This window comes from Tigriopus californicus, chromosome 6, assembly GCF_007210705.1.
Source record: "Tigriopus californicus strain San Diego chromosome 6, Tcal_SD_v2.1, whole genome shotgun sequence".
In the NCBI taxonomy this organism is placed as follows: domain Eukaryota; kingdom Metazoa; phylum Arthropoda; class Copepoda; order Harpacticoida; family Harpacticidae; genus Tigriopus; species Tigriopus californicus.
The window spans coordinates 831,877-851,488 of record NC_081445.1 but is presented as its reverse complement, the minus strand read 5'-3'; the positions used below and the strand labels follow the sequence as shown (position 1 = coordinate 851,488).

The 19,612-nt window shown below is 40.5% G+C and overlaps 1 protein-coding gene across 2 annotated transcripts in view; it reads right to left on the bottom strand.

Annotated features, from left to right (window-relative positions):
- The window catches only part of LOC131882343 (beta-1,3-galactosyltransferase 1-like), a 46,482-nt gene extending 28,269 nt beyond the window's left edge, over positions 1 to 18,213 (bottom strand). Inside the window, exons 1-3 of one of the 2 annotated variants that reach the window (XM_059229462.1) lie at positions 18,108 to 18,213; positions 7,206 to 7,962; positions 4,400 to 4,936 (exon numbers count right to left, since the gene is read on the bottom strand). In XM_059229462.1, coding sequence (XP_059085445.1) covers positions 4,560 to 4,936; positions 7,206 to 7,935 — 1,107 coding nt within the window. In that variant the 5' untranslated portion in view covers positions 7,936 to 7,962; positions 18,108 to 18,213 and the 3' untranslated portion in view covers positions 4,400 to 4,559. Of the gene's footprint in view, positions 1 to 4,399; positions 4,937 to 7,205; positions 7,963 to 18,107 lie in introns of those variants that run through there. The other variant, XM_059229463.1, reaches the window with a different exon arrangement.
- Between the last annotated feature and the right edge of the window lie 1,399 nt (positions 18,214 to 19,612).

Here is a 19,612-nt window from a genome sequence, read left to right as displayed (position 1 = left end):
ATGGAAGGATCGCCCATCGGACGAATACCCACCCATCGGACGAATACCCACCCATCGGACAAATACCCACCAACAGACAAACACCCACTTATTGGACTGATGTCCGCCTCCCTAAGCCAATGCTTGGACAGTGACCTCAGCCTGGGATTAAGATTACTCTAGTCACATGATATATCAATTCTAGTCATATAAATTACTGTTATTCTAGTCAATGAAACCCTCCCCCCCCCTTTCAAGGGAGATGTTATGTCCTCTTAACCTCGTGCTTGCTCCCATTTATACCTTTATACTCTCCATAGTGCATCCAATTCCACATTTATATATCCTGTGCGTTAGCTCAATAACATCAGTCATCCACCGGCTCACGACCACATAACAGTAACAGTGCTCATGGCCAACCAATCTGTTTCCATGTTAACAAGTTAGTCGTTCTCGAACATGATTTGGTCCAACATGAGGACACCGGCAGTTAACAATAGTTTTCCCCAATACTTTCATTGATTTTACGTCCATTTTGTTTTCTTTAAATTTTTATGTTTCCCAGGACTGTCCTGATAGGAAAGCAGTTTTGCAACTTACAGGAACCTTTGTCAATAGGAGAGAAAAAACGTAATTGGATTGTACATTCCTGCCACAAACTAATTTTGTGTCATCAGCATTAGAAGAAAAACAGTCATCACTACTAAGCTTTTGGGCAATGAAGATGATCAAAGGGAGGAGAGGCCCTAAATTGGAACCCTGAGGAAGACCAGACTTAGCATAATGTATATATGGCACCTAATGTTCCCCTGACCTTATTTAATTGATTTTTATCACAAATGAATCTTACTAACCAACCAAGAACCTCGCCTTGGATCTCAAGGTCATAGGGTTTGTTAACTAAAAGATCGTGATCGACCTAGTCAAAGGCTTTACAAAGTTGAGGTCGACCGACTTTTGACTCTCTAAACCTCGACCTTAACAATGTGCTTCCTATCATGAATGAAGCTTCTAATCCAATTGAGAACCTTGCTTTGGAGCTCAATGTCGCGAAGTCTATTAAGCAAAAGGCCATGATCAACTTTATCAAAGGCCTTGGCAAAATCAAAATAGACAACATCTACTGACTCATGGCTCTCCAGTCCCTCAATGACCTGCTCTATGTGCTCAATCAGTTGGGTCATCGTGCTAAGATATGCTCGGAACCCGTGCTGGCTATGAAGAAGGACTTCATGGACTCCAAGAGATTTTACAAGTTTAAACTTCAAGATCTTCTCAAGCACCTTCGCAATGTTCAAAGAGAAATCGGTCTATAATTTCTGGGGAGCGACTTATTTCCCCCTTTAAATATTAGAGCAATATGAACTGACTTCAGAGAAGTAAGAAGCTTGCAGATCCAAGATGTAATGCATCATGGATGAGAAGTACAAAATTTCAGAAGCAAGAACATGTAAGCATGTCATTAGAAACTGAGATGTCACACAATTAGGGCCAGGAAAGCTCGAAAACCTCACGTCCCTAATGGTCTGTAAAGCATCTTTTTCTGTGACTACAAGGTCTTTTAAATTCTGAGTTTGGCTAGCCTCTTCAATCTCAACAAACTCATCAACCTTATTTGCAAAGTCAGACAACCCAAACAAAACGGGAAGAGGCACGGTAGAGTGCTAGATAAACTACTCGTGACATGCCATAAAATCAATATTCAATATAATCAATATTGAGGATATGAGAGAGCTCTCGTATTGGGAGAGGTTAGAAAGGTTGGGATTGTACAGTATTCAGAGAAGGTACGAAAGGTATCTGATATTGTACGTTTTCAAAAGCATTCATGAGCTTTGTCCCAACCCAGGATTTAAGGTCAATTCTAGTGACCGTAGAGACTTAATGTGCGTTTTGAGAGCACCCTCAAGCCCTTGAGAATCCAGGCTAGTTAAAACAATGAAGTCCAACTCTCTTCTTTCTCGGGCTCCTTCATTGTTGAATTTGCTGCCCTCAAATATTCGTAGGGAATACGTAGGCGTTGATTCAGTAGCAGGATTTAAGTCAGACTTGGTCAAGGTTTTGACTAAAATTCCGAATTAACCTTATATTCAAGGATTAGCCAGATCAGCCAATTTTGATTCGTTGATCGATCAAATAATATATACAAATAAAAGTCAAATAAAATGAATAATCTTCTCGTCGTCGTGGGTCACTAAATGTATACAAGATTTTGAAAGAAATAGCTAAAAGCAGCACAAACGCATTATAATTCAATAAAGAGGAATTGGCCCAATCGGCCCCTTTATTTAGTAGAGGCTGACTCATAAAGCGCCCTCTAAAGTGCAGATCGTAAACCATATTTCGTGCAGCGTAAGAGGGCTATGGAGCAATGAGCTGTTGTTCCCAAACTTTGTGGAATTGAATATACCCTAGAGAACAGATCTCCAAGCATGTTAGCAATAACCTCTACATAACCAATGGTTTCCCCACCGACCTCAAAAGGCCCTACTGGTTGTTTTATCTTTCTCTAAATATTTGCAGAAGATAAAAAAAGCCTTCGGATAATCTGCCCACCTTGACCACTGCACTCTCATATTTTAACTGATCGTTCTCAATGTAGGTCTAATTTCTACCTTGGAACAAATCCAACTTTCTTTGAATGAAAGCAACAATGGCCGGATTCTTCGTGTTCTGAAGCCTTATTCCTTTTTTGCAACTCTTTCTGAACAACTGCTTCACATTGTTTGAAAATTTTGGCTCGTGTCCCTCCTTTCGGAATATATTCAGGGATAGCTGGCGTGTAGTAGAATTCCTCAATAACTTAAAATCAGCTGGTCTAAGGTTATCTCCTTTGCCAATTCCTATTTCAGTATTAACATCAGGTCCAACTCTCCTAACCTGTCATAAAAGTGGTCCAAAAAATTACAGATGCTGAATTTCACATTTGACTTCTTTTTATAAGCTTTTTCCCTCAGTCTCTTTGCCTGTCTATTATTGATATTTCTTAAAAATGGAGGTCAAGCTTTTGCCTGAGGCTTCTTCTCCATTTTGAATCAAAGATTAAGGCGAAGAGAGACAAGATTGCGGTTTTGCTGAAAGCGGGTATTACCCTGAGGCCAAGCTGTCGCCACTAACGCCCACATCGCCACAGAACTGGGCCAAGATCAAGTTTCATCATGGGCTCTCTTTTTAAACCCCAAGGAAAAGCAATGGGCGTCCAAAAAGCCTAGGGCTCAAAACGTATTGAAGTGGATAATAAGTAACCCAATGGCCAAAGATAATCGTTTCTTTTTCTCGGATGTTGTGATGTGTGCTGTTTGTTGGATGCTGCATATAATGTTCAGAACGACCAATAAGTCTCAGGAATGTCTGTAATGGTCTCCAGACATAAAGGAAACAAAGTGGCGTTGTGTCAACCACCCCAAAATACAAATATGTTACAAAAACAAAGCACCCGGCGGCAGTAATGTTCTTTGTTTTTTTGCATCAACTGGAGAGGTATTCCGCTAGTGTTCTACTCTGAGGGATTTCGCCTCACTGCTAGCGCTACTGATTATATCCAAACTATGCTGAAGACCATCATACCATGGATGCTGAATGATGTTGCAACTCACAAGGTCGATCAATGCGTCTTCCAACATGACTCAGCATTGGCACACACCACCCGGATCACTATACGTAGAGTATTTTGAAGAGCATGAAACCAACTCCTTCATGTGGCTTCCTGAGCACATGATAGCCTTCATCGAAGTAAAAAGGCTCTTCCTACTTTGGTTATGTACAAGATTGGGGCGCAAACAGTCCTTCAACGTACGGATCGAAGTTAAAGGGTCAGTGGTTAACCTGATTACAACGTCTGGAGGACCAATGACGACTTATACAAAACGGATCTTTCTTGTTGAAGACCCATTATGTTATAGTAGAGATGGAAACACTGACAATTTATTGGGTTGTCGACAAATGTCAGACGTATTTGGCGGGTATGGAACACTCCACTGTGATTTCCGATCGTAAACCTCTGAAATCAATTCTCAATTTACAAATGCTTAACGCTACTGGAAATCTCAAGATTCTTAATTATCCTTCTCGTCTTTCTTCTTTCAAGTTCACACCTACTCAGAAGAGCGGGGAAAATCATTCCATCCTGGATGATCTGTCCCTGGCCCAGATCAAGAGCCAGGAGAAACAAATGTTTTATCAATAATAATACCAAGGCTAAAAGACTTGAAAGATCCAAGGCTCTACTCACAATGATGATACAGCATGATGCTCTGCTTATGATCATCTTTTTGGATAAAAAAAATTTCCTTGTGGACAGAGTCCCCAACAGCTGCACGGATCACTACATTGCCACCCAGAAGCCTGAAGACTCTTCAGACCACTTTAGGTTCACGTTCAAAACGAAGCATGCAGCTTCAATGATGGTTTTAGTGGGACGTGTGGCCTCAAACTTGAAGTTGCTCAAACTATATATTCTGGAAAAGCATGTCTTGACGAATTGAAAAATCTTACTTGCCTTTTGGCACCTTGTTGGCCAGAACATAAAGGTAATTGGATTCAAGACACAAGTTTGATTGCTTTAAAAAGACTAAAAAGTCTCATAAACTTTCATAGGTGCATTCTTTGGCAAGCTTATCAAAAATGCGGAGGCGCTCCTCTGCCGATTGGTAATGCAGAACAATTTGATGACACGTGATTTCTTCAAAGTTTTTGTGGCCGTGTAAGAATTGAGAGTGAGCGACCCGCATGAAGCCGCACGCTTCTGCGCAAAAGCCCGTCACAAACACGTCATCAAGGTGAAGGAACGGGAGACGCCTGGTCTGCTCATAGAGACAGGAGATCACAGCTTGGGGCAGAATATATCCCGATCCACCCAGAAACGGAGGATATAGATCACCTTTGTACATGTAAGTGGGACAAACCGTACGGTCTGTGAACTCCTTTGTAGAGTCAGCAGGGGGTCTGTTTAAGGTTCCTGAAAGGCAAAAAATAAAACTCTTTTACCTTTCCCATCTTCAACAAACGGGCAATTTCAAATTTTTCTGAATAAAACATGATGCATAAAACGCAGCTTTTTTATTGCATCTCTTATTCGCCTGAACCATGCCATGAGCCACTGGAATATGGACGGGGGTAATGTACACGCCAAGAACCGACATTTTGGATGTAAGTGAAGTCACTGCAGTTTTCCTCACTTGAGAGGTAAGCAACAACAAGAGGGAAATCCATAACTTCCATATCAATTGAAAACGTGTTGTAATATCAACGTTAGAACAAAAAAATGTTATTGTTTTTTTAAATGAAACAGAGAAACTCAATGGAAAACTTGTAAAGCCAGATGTATGCCTAGATGATGCAACAAATGGACTCTTGAGATTTAACCATAACAAAAACAAAGATGCCCCCAGGGGAGGTCCACAGCATAAAGGGTGTCCTCTAGAGCCTGGCTTTAAATGAGGGCGCTCTATCTTTGTCCTTGAAAATCATTGAAATGGGGCTTCTGTTGAAAAATTGAAGACACCAATATTTTCGAATTGAAATAATGGATAAGTTTTATATTACAAGAATACATTTATTGGTTGTTCTTTGCAGGAATTATCATTTGAATTTGTCTTAAAAGCCTACTGCCAAGCAAGCCCTGATTGCGCATTTGCCAATCCAGTCTCCCACAACTCCTCTTTTATGTTATGGAAGAAGGGAAAAAGAAAGAGAATACCCTAAGACTCACCAGAATAAGCGACAGTCGCGTCAGCTGAGGCTATTACTTGCGCTATTTGACAATAATTTGGCGCTTTTCTTTGCCATTCGTCTGCGAGCAATGACCGTCAAAAGCTCAAGATGACGCACGAAGTTCAATTCTTAGAGGGCGGTACTTTCGAGATCCAATAAAAATGCAGGAGAGAGACTAATAGGGACTAAAATGATCTTTTTCTCCTTGTTTGCATTCTTTTTGCATTATTGCAGCCTTTTCTGCACTTTCACACTTGTTTTTCCCATTATTCCAACTCTTCTTGCATTTTCACATTTTTTTCTTGCTCATTATTCCATCTCAGTTTGCATTTTCATACTTGGTTTTGAGTATTTCTACATTTTCTCATATTTTCTCAGCTTCATATAAATTCTCGGCCAAAAAGTGGACCTTTTTTCCAGATCTACTGATAAGTAGGCTCCGACAAAATATGTCATCGTTATTCCTGTTTCTCGTCTTTTTCTGTTGCCAAATTCTAGGGAAGCAATTACATATACAGTGTGATTTTTTGAGCTTCTTTATTTTTTTGACAAGAAATGAAATCTTCTTTGTTACAATGCTTGACATTGAGACACTTTTTAAGTAGTTTCAATGTTATGGTACAGTATATAATGGATTCTTTTCGAGGGTCTAGTGCTATTGCCTAGGGCGCTTTTGCTCACTTAATGATTCGATTTGTGTCCTATTTGATCCACAACTGAATAAAGTCCTTGTTCCCAGAGGTCATCATTCTCTTTGTTACGTGTCATCACAGGATGAAAAGAAAAAATAGGTCAAAAAATGAAACTAGACAGGAATATCATTTTGGGCCTCAAAATTCCAAAATATGCAAAAAATATTTCTATTTGTAAAACATTTTTGGCCTGACTCTACTGATGACCATACATGTTAGTAAATGCAGTTGTGTGACAAGATTTTGGGACTGATAGAAGCTACAGAAAAAGGCTAAAACGGGCTAAAAACAATCTTTTCCAATTGTAAGAATTCGATCTGTGCGTACTATTACAAGTTTTTTTTGCATTTTTGCACATTTCCCGCATTTTGCAACTTTTTTCGCACTTTCTCTGCTTTTTTCTCATGTCTCTCAACTGCCCCAAAAATCTATTTCGGCAAAAAAGAGCAATTTTTTCGAGGTCTCTAGTCATTGAAAATGAATATTAATAACTCTAGCATCAACCTCCCGTAATTTTCTATTTGATCCCTTTCAGAACTTTAAACTACTGATGCGATCAATTTTCCTGCATTGCCAATTTTCAAAACACTCTTGCACAGTTGGACCCCGGTTGGGTTTTGGGTCTGAAAATGCAATTACGTAAAAAAAATCAAACGAGTATGAAAATTGGCAGTACTGGTTTGAAAGGTTGCGGCACAGGCAGATTAATAACATCAGTATTATAAACCAGTTTTGGTCTGACGGCTAACCTGCCAAGTGTAGAAAGTTCAAAACTTGAAGTCCATCCCCAAGGTGCAATCCCATTGGCAAAGTAGATCTCACCTCCAAAAACGAACCCGGTCAAAGCGTTGTCGAATGGCCTCGCCAAAAGCCGGTGTGAGATGAGATGATGCAACCGTTGGAGATTCAGATACGAGTCATCGTCCATGATCATGGATACCTCCGGGTTCAAACCTAATTGCTGATCGTAGATGTAGCTCAAAATGGACACTGTCTTCATGGTCACATTTTGATAGGTATCCAGTCCATGGACAATTACCAAATCACAGTGGGCCTGAATCTCTAACTTCAAATGGTTCAACAATTGAAGATCCTCCACTTCGCCCGAGAAAAACATGACCTTCACATCCGGGTGGTTGTGCTGGAACGAGGCCCAAGTCTCTCGGGTGGTATCGCGGGCTTCAAAGCGATTTGCCACCGTTTTCACGCCAATGAAGAGCTTAACTCCGCTCAGATTTTGATTGGAGCATTGCTCAATGACATAGTCCTTGACCATGATTTGGTGCATGTCTCGGGATTTGCCCGGAGGCCACCCTTTCACAATGGGTCCCTTGTAGGCCCTGGGATCAGTTCCAATCAAAGCCCACTCAGGTTTGAGGTGATGAGACCCAATAGCATTGCCCAAGAAAATGGTCGATGGGTCAATGTTGATTTTTGGCCACTGTTGGGGATTGCTTTTGTTCCTTGGAATATTTTGAAATTGATGAATGCCAAGGTATGTCAAACACACGATCACTCCCACCACAAAGATTAAGACCCCCTTCTGTGCCATTATCAACCTCTTGGTTACAACAAGGAGCTGAAAGTTGAGGGAACACAATATATTGGCGTATCTAAACGCGTTAAGTCAAAATCCTGCTGACGGCGTCGCCCTCAGAAGTTCTGAAAACGGAAAAATTGGTAGTAACGTGTTTGGATATTCAAATATTTTGATGGTTTTCAAAACAAAAAAGTGTTTTATTCTGTTTTTCCAGCTTCTGGCTCTTTGGGTCGAATCTTTTCTTCAAAGGAAAAAAAAGAATTCAAGCTGATTCATGTTGACAACTCCTAAGTGAGGTTCATATTTTGAAGCACTTTTATATCATGAATGATTAGCAAAATCATTGGGTGTCAATTTTAAGCAATTGTGTACAGATTGCAATGTAACGGCATTATTCATGGATAGATATGCAAAAGGATTCGAAGAAGAGGGAGATAAGAAAAATTCAACTTTAGTTGTTTATCAATGATAACCAAAATATGAAATCTCATGAAGTGATGATCAAATTGAAGAGACTCCTTTGAAACCTAAACATCGCAAAATCAAGATAGATGTAATTTTTTCATCCAATCATCAGCGATTCGGGAAAAATGACATGCATAAAATTTCGTTATGACTATAGCTCTTCTAAACTTGACAAAAATCCTTTTTAGATTGGAATGTAGTTGAAATTCGCGAAAGAGTTTCCCTCCTGCCTCAAAACGATCAAAATATTTTAAAATTTAATTCAACCTTGTTGCATGGCCGAGTGGTGGTTGACAACTAGTTCTTTATTGTTGATAGAGGGAAGTATATGTACAGAGAGATAAACCTGTTGCGAGTAATGAGAAAGAGGGTGTAACAGTTTGAGAGAGAACTATGGGTGAATAGAATGAGAATAAAACAAACCTAAAAAACTATTTTCCTATCCCTTGTTATGTCTGAGTGTCACATTTCAAATGTCAATAAGATGATTTGGTCGTCGGGTTCAAAGTATTCAATTTTTTCAATACAAATTGTGTTTCAAAGGGCTTTGATAAAGTAGATCATGGCGTTTTGTTGAATAGGCTTCACAACATTGGGATCCAAGGCAAGTATCTTGATTGGATAAAAAGCTTCATTCATCATAAGATTAAGTCAGGCGTTCCGCAATGCTCCATTTAGGATCTACCTTTTTCGCAGTATACATTGTCCCCCCTTCAAAAGCTTTGTATGTAGCGGTCGGAAAATAATGATTTCGTTAAAGTAGTTTAGTTTTAGGTGGTTACATTTAGCCAAGATTAGTTCCGAAACGTAAAAATGAGTTGCAAAAAGTAAAAAGTAGTTAGATATTTGTTTATTCAAATATTTTGATAGTTTTTAAGGCACATATTGTGTAATGTTATTTTTCTCGAACTTCTTGCTTTTTGGGTCAAGTCTTGTCTTCAAATCAACGAAAAATTAAATTTTTAAGCTAACTCCAAGTGAGAGTCATGCTTTAAAGTATCCTTAATTCTTTAATGATTTGTAAAACCAATATCATTGTTGAGTGAGAGTAAAAGGCAATTACGTACAGACAAGTTACACCATAATTCAAGGCAAAAAAGCAAAATATAGCTTTATTATTTATCAATGCCAACCAAAACCCAAATCTAAAAAAGGGATGGTAAAAAGAAAACCTCGCTGCAAAGGCATCATTTTCTGAAACGAAATAAATGTTCGTGTTTTTCGCCCTTTTATTTATTTAGCAAAAAAAAATTTCACATTAGATTTTACATTTGGAATGTGCTTCAAAATTCTGTCAAAATATGACAAAACCTCTTCAAATTCCCCCAAAATCGTAAGTTTTAGGCTATTTCAGGTTAAAACTCCCGAAAACGTTTTTTTGCCGAAAAATTACCAAAACACTTAAAGTTTATTAAACCGTTATTGATCCGGCACCACCTTTCACGTCAGATTTGGACAACTTTTTAACTGGCACTCCAGATCAACCCTACATTCAAGGACTAGCTCGGTGTACCAACTCAAATTCGTTGGTAGACCAAATATTATAAAAGATTGAAAGGTAAAAATAGATGAAATATATCCTTTAATTTTGATAGTAGTGGGGATTTCATCCCTTGAGGCGGTTAAAAAAGTCCTTGAAAAACCAAGCCAAGACTAAAAATATTGAAAAATTGTCTTTCCGACCCTACTAATAATATTCCCAATCTTCCTTCCTATGCTGACGACACAAAGTTAGTCTCGAGAAAACGAGAGTACGAGAAAACAGGAGCAAGAACCAATGATCAGAAACTGAGATGTCACACCATCAGGACCAGAAGAGTTCGAGAGTCTCAAGTCTCTGATGGCCTCTAAAGCATCTTGATCTGTGACTACAAGATCATCTTAACCCTCAACTTGACTGACCTTGTCAATCTCAACAGACTCATCTTCAGAGCAATGAGCTGTTGATTCTGAACTCAGTGGGGATGAAAACACATTGGAGAACTGATCTCCAAGCATGTTAGCAATAGTCTCTACGTTGCTAACGGCTTCCACATCAACCTCAAAAGGCCCAATGGGGGTGTTTCATCTTTCCCTTAGAGTTCGGATAAGAGAAAAAAGCCTTCGCATTCGACCTGACCTCCTGAACCACCTTACTCTCAGTTTGTAACTGGTCCTATTCGATGGAGGCCTTAATCTTACCCTGAACTTTGTCCAACATTTTTGGAGACTACCCACAATTACTGGATTCGAAGTGCTCTTCAGCCTTTTTGCCAGTTTAAAACTCTTTTTGAACAAAGGCTTCTTACATTTTGGAATTTTTGTCTGTGTACCACCTTTCGGCACACATTCAGAGATTGCTATACTACAGCAAACTTCCTTAAAACCTGAAAATAACTTATGAATGGCTGCATCTATGGACGATTCCTCTTTCAGACTTGAAATCAGGTCAAGTTCTCCTAATCTTTCTATAATCAATGGCCAATGTTCATCTTTGAACTTGAACTCAGCCACACCGACCTTTTTGACCAATCTTACTCTAGAGCACGCCGGCTTTTGAGTTATGGTCGACCCTATCTCGAGAACATGATGATCTGACAGATTGCTAGGTGTCACATGGACGTACTGGATCAGATCAGGGTCATTGGAAAAGACCAAATCGAGAACGCCATTCTCTCTAGTGGCTACACCAACATACTGGGAGAAATTGCGCAAGATCACAAACTCCTCCAGCTTTTCAAACGACTGAGGTATCGATTTCGAAATGGGAATATATCCATCGGGATTAGCCTCCCACTCTACAATGCTAGCCGGAAAATTAAAGTCCCCTACAAAGAAAACCTTTGAGCAAACTGCCTTATCCAACTCATTTCCAGTGAATTGGAGAGCTGACAAAAAGTAGTTTCTTTTTAGAAATCAGACAATGCACGTTCAAATATAGCCCCTTTATGGGCCTCTCGTTTGACGCACCAAATTCACAAGATCTTGGACCATCCTCTCCAACTGTAAACAATCCCTCTTATCAACAAAGCTACGTTCTACTGGAGGCAAAGCATGAGCTAATGGGGATGGTTGGGTTTGCGGAATGGGTTGGGCAGCTACGTTAGAATAGGAACGAATTTTGGGAATAGGAGTGGGGCAAGGAATATTAGGGAGGAGAGTGTTTGTAGGAATAGGGGTGGATCGGGTATTTGAAGGAAGAGGAGGGAATTGGGAGAGAGGGCGGGGGATAGGAAGAGAGGGAGGGAGGAAGTTAAATGGGTTAAGGAAGGGGGAAGGGGTGGGATTAGGTTTAGGAATAGGGTCGGCTCTAAAACTACGAAACTGAGCTATCCTATTTCTCGCCTTTCTTTGCGTCACTTCTACGTGGACGGAGGTACACCGTACATTAAAGCACGTCTTAAGTCTCATGGATGCAAATGTACGGGTGAAAAAAGGATAATGTACCTTCGAACATCCCTTCTTCCCATTGTACTTCCCAAGGCCGAACTTGAGAAGTTTTTGACACCATTTAGGGTGGTCAAAATGGCAGCCTTTTCCTTCTTCAGGACAAGACTGCTTCCGGTAAATAGGACGGACTGTTTTCTCTACCTCTGTCTTTGCCTGCTCTTTTTCAAGAGGAGGTACTACTTCAACTTCTATATTGGTCGAATCAGTCGACTTTTGAACTTCTGGGTGAGCCTGTTGTTCAAGCAGCACCCTGGTTTCATTGACCCAAACAACTAAAGCCTCTATAATATACGGCTTATTGACTATGGAAGGATCCTTCCCTGCTAAGACCAAGTCCAAACATTGCCTAGCCTCTTTGCTGACTTTCCCACAAATAGCTTCCATCATAAATGCAGGAGGTGTAGCTATCTATGAGCAGCAAAATCAAGAGACCAAGAAAAAGAAGAAAACGAAAAGGCTATGATATCTCGTCCTGAGATACAGGAACAACGCAGCAAAATAGGAATAAACTACCTCACATCAAACTAAACCTAGAAATCTATGATGGAGATAGCAAACATGGAGTAAGGGACAGAGAAAAACAAGGAATCAAGAAGATATGTAAACTAGGAAAACAACACAAAAGCACAGAAATAAGTTCAACAAACTGATCTAACACAAAATAAAATCAATACGCTCATGAAAAATCAATTCGAATTGTCAAGGATCAATACAATCAAACTAAAGAACTACACATAACGATTTGGAACTAGAAATACTACACTACAAATCAGAGAGAAACTGCTAAAGCTAAACATAAACGAGCAATACACTTATTAGGGTTTAAAGTAAAAACGTCTTACCAAAGAGCCGTGAAAAACCAAACCTGAACCAGTTTGATTAACAAAATTGTCAGTTTTTGCAATAATTAATTTCTACATAATAGCGATGCTTTCATGCAACGTTAATGGAACTTTGTCAAAGTTAAATTTAAGCTGGATTAAAGTTGTGATTGACGAATATGGTATTACAATTTAGAAATATTGACATTAAGTAAGTTTTAAGTTATAATGCAAACTATATTCGGGTTTTTCTACCTTGTTCAGAAAAGTGAAATATTTCCATTTGTATTTTAGGCATAGAAAAAGCTTATTATATTTCTTGGCAATTGCTTTAAGATATGACCGGAGCAATTTGTAATTTGTAGTCAAATTTGATGCATATGTAATCTTTGAAAACGAGATATCTTATCGTTTACTCCGTGGATTTGAATAGATTTTTAGTTGGAAACGCAACTAAGGTTCCCTCGTCTGGTGGATGAAACCAGGAGGATTGCTTTTAAGTGGATTAATATTCTAATCTGAGCTGAAATTCAAGGTGATTGTTTACAAAAGTTGTTCCTTTTGTTTCAATAACAATGAAAATCGTTACTAGAAGTCTTGGCATTTGCAAAAAAAAACTTTATCAGCATTGTGAGTAACACCGCTTGGAACTAAGGGAACAACCCCGTTCCATTCGGCTTTATGTACATGTTTTCCTTGTCTCATCCGGTTATCCGTATAGTATATCAATAAAGCTGACTGCTCTCTCTCGAGGGGCAGTTGATCTCAAGAACTTAACGTGACGCGTGGTCTTCTCGTGCCGTAAGAAATATGGCTGACTGAACATTTCAGATTGAAAATGCTTCTAAAAGACACTCTTCTGATCAAGTGATAGACAAATTCTCGTGACAAGTGAAATGGCTCCTACTCTGGAGTCGGCTAAGGCTGCCGCGGCGGACCAGCGCGGATGGTTTAACAGGTTGAAATCCGCGGCCACCAGAACGGCCGAGGCCGCTATCGAATGCCCATCGGCGTTTGCGGGAGAACAGGTCAACACCTGCTTCAAGAATTTCAACTCTCAAAATGAGAAAATGTTGGAGAAGCTCAAAGTGGCCATGAATCTGGATGCACCCGAGAATCAAGCTGCCTGGGCTGGCAAAGAATCCGAAATACTGGATGAGCACAACCCAACCCAAGTCCTTTGTATCAAGGCCATGGGCATGTGTGCCCCAGCACCCACAATGGTCTCCAGTCTANACAACCCAACCCAAGTCCTTTGTATCAAGGCCATGGGCATGTGTGCCCCAGCACCCACAATGGTCTCCAGTCTACCCAACGCTTCTGCACCTGCCTCTTCAGTCAAACAGGTGCCCAAGGTCAAGGTTCCGGTGCTTTCACTGGACAATACCCCGGCCGAATTGCGTTCGTGGCTGCTCAAGATGCAGTCATTTTTCAAGACCAACAACTTATCGTCGTATACAACGTTGGATCAACAAACTTACGTCCGTCAATTCATCGACGTGGAGCTTGAGAATATGGTCGCTCCACAGGTGAGCATGACGACCGAAATCTTTGGGGTCGGTGGTATGCTCAAACTCATCGAAGCCAAGTTCCGCCAACAGTATCCAATGCAAGCCAGGCGGGTCGAATACTTCGCAACCAATTGGAAGTCCGGCGACTCATATTCCAAGCACCTTGCCAAGATGGAATCACTGGCCAAGGAAGCCGACCTGCTGGCTAACATGTCCATTGACCAAATTCAAGCCATTTGTCTCGTCTCTTCCGTGTATGCAGACGAGAAGCTGAAGAAGAAGCTGCTCGAGCTGGAGAATCTTTCCCGGAGGACAGTGAAGCAGAAGATATTGTCGTATGAAAGGGCCATTTTCGCAGCTTCTACACAGCCGTCAACGGCCTCCGCCGAGGTCAATAGAGTGATAGGACAACAGTCCCAGAAGAAGAGTAACCGGCAAAAGTCTGGTAAGGCCAAATCATGGGCGGATCTGGAAGGAAAATGCACTTGCTGCGGCGCCAAGGAGCACAAGGCTGCACAGTGCCCCAAGAGAACGTCCTCGTGCAACATGTGTGGCCTTAATTGCACTTAAGCTCCGCATGCATGAGTGGTGTGTCATTCCCAAAGACACCCGCCCGAGCTTCCCAGGTCACAGAGGCCAATACAATGCCTTCAAAGTAACCGGAAGAACCCGAGGCCGTCGGTCAAACTCCCTTCAACTACGAGGACTCCAACTTGGTGTAACATGTCCGTGGTGTTGAGGCGGTCCAGAGCGCTTCTGGGTCGCGCGCAACCCCAAGGATCCATGTCCATGTTCGGTCTCCTCACAAAGTCCAGTTACAACTAAGGGCCATCCCTGACACAGGAGCTACAAGAACCATACTATCCATGGACGTGGCCCAGAGGCATGGTCTTCGGCTGGATGCAACCAGTGACACGGTAAGAGCGGCTAATGGTGATCAAATGTCCGTGGCGGGCCAAGTTGTCCTTGAACTGACTGTCAAGAGCAGAACGGCGTACGTGGACTGCCTCGTCTCTTCATGTATGCGCAATTGCATGCTCATCTCATGGCATGACCTCCAGAATCTTGGAGTCATCGGTTCTGCCTTCCCTTTGGCGGCCTCCGGGGAGATTACCACAGCAATTGAAGATTCCAGCGCAATAGATGAAATGACTCAGGACCTGAGGAGGCAGTTCCACGATGTACTGTCAGATTCCCTGGCTCTGGATCAACCCGTCGTGGGTGATCCCATCCAAATCAGATTGACAGAGGACGCTGTTCCTTACCACGCCAATACCTCACGCCCCATTCCTCTGCATTACCGCGCTGAAGCAGACGCAACTATCAAACGGTTGCTTGATTCAGGCCGAATTTCTCATGTAGAGGAGGCTACGACATGGTGTGCTCGCGCTCACTTCGTCCCTAAAGAAGGAGGCAAGGCCGGGCTTCGATTGGTCGCGGATTACAAGGTGATCAACAAATTCATCAAGAGGCCTGTACAGCCTTTCCCTTCTGCCCAAGACATCATTAGAAGTGCAAGTCCTCAAGACAATTTTTTCTGTAAATTAGAGTATATAGTAGGTTGGTGTGACAAATCCAAGCTATCAAACCTTCCATAATGCAAGGCTTTTAAATAGAGGGAGGAGTTTTCCCATCCTATACCAACTCAAGATAGTTCCTAACACTTTCAGAAAGTCCTTTCAATAAAACTTCCATGGTGATTGAAAGCAAGGCTATTCAAGAGTATCAAGTCTAAAAAACTGAAATGACGAATACAGAGAAAGTTCTGTAATCTGGAACCTTCCTTGATCGACAACAGGAAAATCAGTAGTAATGAGCGAGAGGAAAAAGAGAATTGAGAAAAAGATGAGAAATGAGGGAAGGTAAGATGAAAGGGTGAAAACCAGCTCAGCTAAACACCCCCAGTAAGCAACATGGACCAAGTGGAGACCGATGACAAAAACACTCCCTGGGGACAAAAGGAAAACGATAAAAGATTAGGGGGGAGGTAGGTTTGGGTTTTGGTTAACAAGAGAGGAAAAGAGGAGATGAGAAACCAATGGGTCAACAATGACGACTTTCTCTTGACCATACAAGGTGTTTAAAAAGCCCTATCAAGTTTCCAGAGATATTCCCAAACACAAATTGCCATTTTTCTATCTCAAAAAGTCATAGGGAACAACTTTAACTTTTTTGCTTTATGGAATTCTAGCCCACATAAAAAACTTACATACCTAAGAACATTATGAAATCTAAAATTTTCAAAAACCTACTCCATGTAAATCAGGAGCACACATAGTTAGCTCTTGAATATAATTTACGATATCATCTATTTCACCGCTACTTAGTCATATCGGATTTACTAGTTCAAATGTCATCGTTTTTGGCCCCAAAATGCCCCTTTTATATGTTAATTCAATTTCCCAAAGAATTGATATCGATTTTCACTATCGCAAGAATGAAAGATTATTTTTCCATTTCTTGGATAATGTCAAATTAACTTCAAACCTTGTACAACCATATCTAAAACCCTCAAGAAAGCAGATTTTTAAAAAATTATTTTTAAAGCATCAGAGGTACATTTAGTGAGTGGTCACTGAAAATTTCACAAATAGCAATGAAGCCTTAAAGCAGCTATTTTCAATCAGTTTCAACAAAGACTTCAAGAAACGACAAAATCTATAACATTGTTTGTTATATGTATTGTCTCCAACATTTAAGTGAATGGATAACTAAGTGTACACATGATAATTGTAAAACACATTTCCAAAGATTACACTTTTAGTGTGTTTTAAGTGACATTGTATAGCATTTTTAGCTATTGTGAGACTGTGCAAGAAAATAAAAAATGATCTTTTTGTACTTGTGATATTGAAAATCGATATTAATTCTTTGGCAAATTGAATTAACATATAACCGGGGCATTTTGGGACCATGAAATTTGGACCACTAAATCCGATGTAACTAAGTAGCGGTGAAATAGATGATATCATAATCTATATTCAAGAGCTATCTAAATGTGCTCCCAACTTACAGGTGAGGTCTTGCCTTTTAATCAATATTCTGCCATCTATCAAATGTCCATAGTACTCTTCATCATCCCTCACTCCTACTTGCCATTGTTCTACCTTTTGTTCCTCTCCAATAAGCTAATCACTTCTTCATTCACCATTCAATAATATACATCCATTCCCCGAATCCAATTCGGCTCTCTCCACTCATTTCATACCTCAACAGGTAGGTTTTTGAAAATTTTAGTTTTTATAATGTTTTTAGGTATGTAAGTGTTTTCATGTGGGCTAGAATTTCATAAAGCAATAAAATCAAAATTGTTCCCCATGATTTTCTGAGGGAGAAAAATGCCAAGATGTGCTTGGGAATTTCTATCAAAACTTTGAAGGGTATTTTTATCTCTGTGCATAGAGATCGTCAGGGCTGGAGAGGAAAACTCTACAAAACCTTGTTGGAAGATATTTGACCAATTTGTTGAGAGAGTGGCATATCAACTCTACCACTTCGTTCAAGTACCTGAATAGGATGTAATGCATCGCAGAAACGTTATCTAGCGAGCTCTCAAAAAGAGCTTTCCTGTCCAGCCCTGACCGACTCCATGATATGGCTGACCAAGCCAGCTAGCCTCAACGAGCATGCATCAATTCTCCAAGCTACAGGAACAAACAAAAACCAATGGAATCAAACAACAGAAGGTTCAAAACCCCTATTTTGGACTGAAGATGCAAAACCAAACTGATTGAATGAAAAGTGCAATAAAAACACACCTACCAATAGTTATAAACTGAAACAACAATTCAAATACTCCTCAGAAACAAAAATGCATGAAATACCCTAAAATTGGGATGAAAACATCGATAGACGAAATAAGTGAAAGAAAACCGGAATATATGAAGAGAATGTAAGAATATAAAACTACAATGCTAGATATAGGAAGAAGAGAAAGCTAAAAGCAAAGGTGTCTTACCTTAGGCAGCCTGGCGATCACTTGCACAAAACAAAACACTTAGACTCTTAGTTCTATCAAGATCAGGAGTGACAAAAGGTGCGATTGCTCTCAATAAAAGATGGGACTGAATATCAATATAAGTTGATCCTTTTTACACTTTTCGTACACTTGGTACTTCGAATGCATTTGCATCGAATCTTTTGCCATCGTCAAAATTAACGGCTAATTAATGGTGAACTAGTACATGTATTAGTGCAAGAACTAGACGCGATTCAAAGAACCGGCCTCAGAAAACGATCTAAGTCTCGCTCAAAACTGGGCAATGCTTCATCTAATACGTAGAGTTGTCGGAGAGGTATAGGCAAAAGGTTGTACAGAGTAGGGCAAGAAGGACGAAAGACATGGAGATCTCCGCTCGGGCAGTTAGCTGCACATTTTTATTAAATTAGGCCACTGATTTTTTTTTTGACAAGATCAATTTGATATGAGTTGAAGTAACTTACATAGCAAGTTTCAGCACGATTGGGGCTTTGGTTGACGAGTAACAGTGAATTGAAATTTAGCCTTGTCTGTGTACTTGAGCGAGTCATTTAAGGATAATTGAAACCTCAATTGTCCAAAAGGACGATTGTGATGACGCAGGTTAGTACAGTACATAGCAACAATGACTGTACTGTTTCTTAAGATGCCATCAGTTCTACAAAAATCATTCAATCGTTTTGAATTTTTTTACCTAGGCTTCAGATTGCCATACCCGAAGTTGGTTGCAAAATTAGCTTGTTGACTTGACAAGAACCGGAAATGATACTTTCGCCAGGAGCCTCCACATCCATGTATTCCGTCATCTTTGAGAAGGGGCTTTATTCAAAACGAAAGACAGCTTAAGGCTCTTAAGGAGTTTGTTGACCAATGAACTCTCATTATGTCGTATGGCACAAGTAATGCCTCTTCTGTGACTCTGGGAGTGTTCAACGCCTGGATTGGGGCAAAGTCCGTGCAGACACTTGAATGTGTAAAGAATAAGATATCGCTTGTATCTTCGTTGAATGTTATATAATTCAAGGGACTGAAGTATTTCCCAATAACTTACGTTGCATACATCAATGATGTTTCTTGTAAAGCTCCGTTGCACGTTCTCTATCTTATTTAGCCCTGGTGCGATCATCGGGGCCCAAATGGGGGAAGCATACTCCAGGTGCGGCTAGCCTATAGATTTCCACAGAGCTTTCACTGTAAACGGATCCCTGGATTTGAAAGTTCTGTATATCCATCCCCATGTTTGAAATGCCTTAGACACTTCAGTCTGGATATGTTCGTCAAATATTCCTTGGTCCTCAATAATTATCCCCAGATCTCTACTACAGTCAACTACCTCTATCAGGTTTTGACGGCCATCTACATAAGGTGGTGTGCCTATATCCTTGGGATCAAAAGACATGGCCTTAAATAGTGCCCTGTATTAGAAGAGTACGACAGTGAGTTCAGCGCACCGTTGCGGTGAAATTTTGAACAGTGAGTTCAGC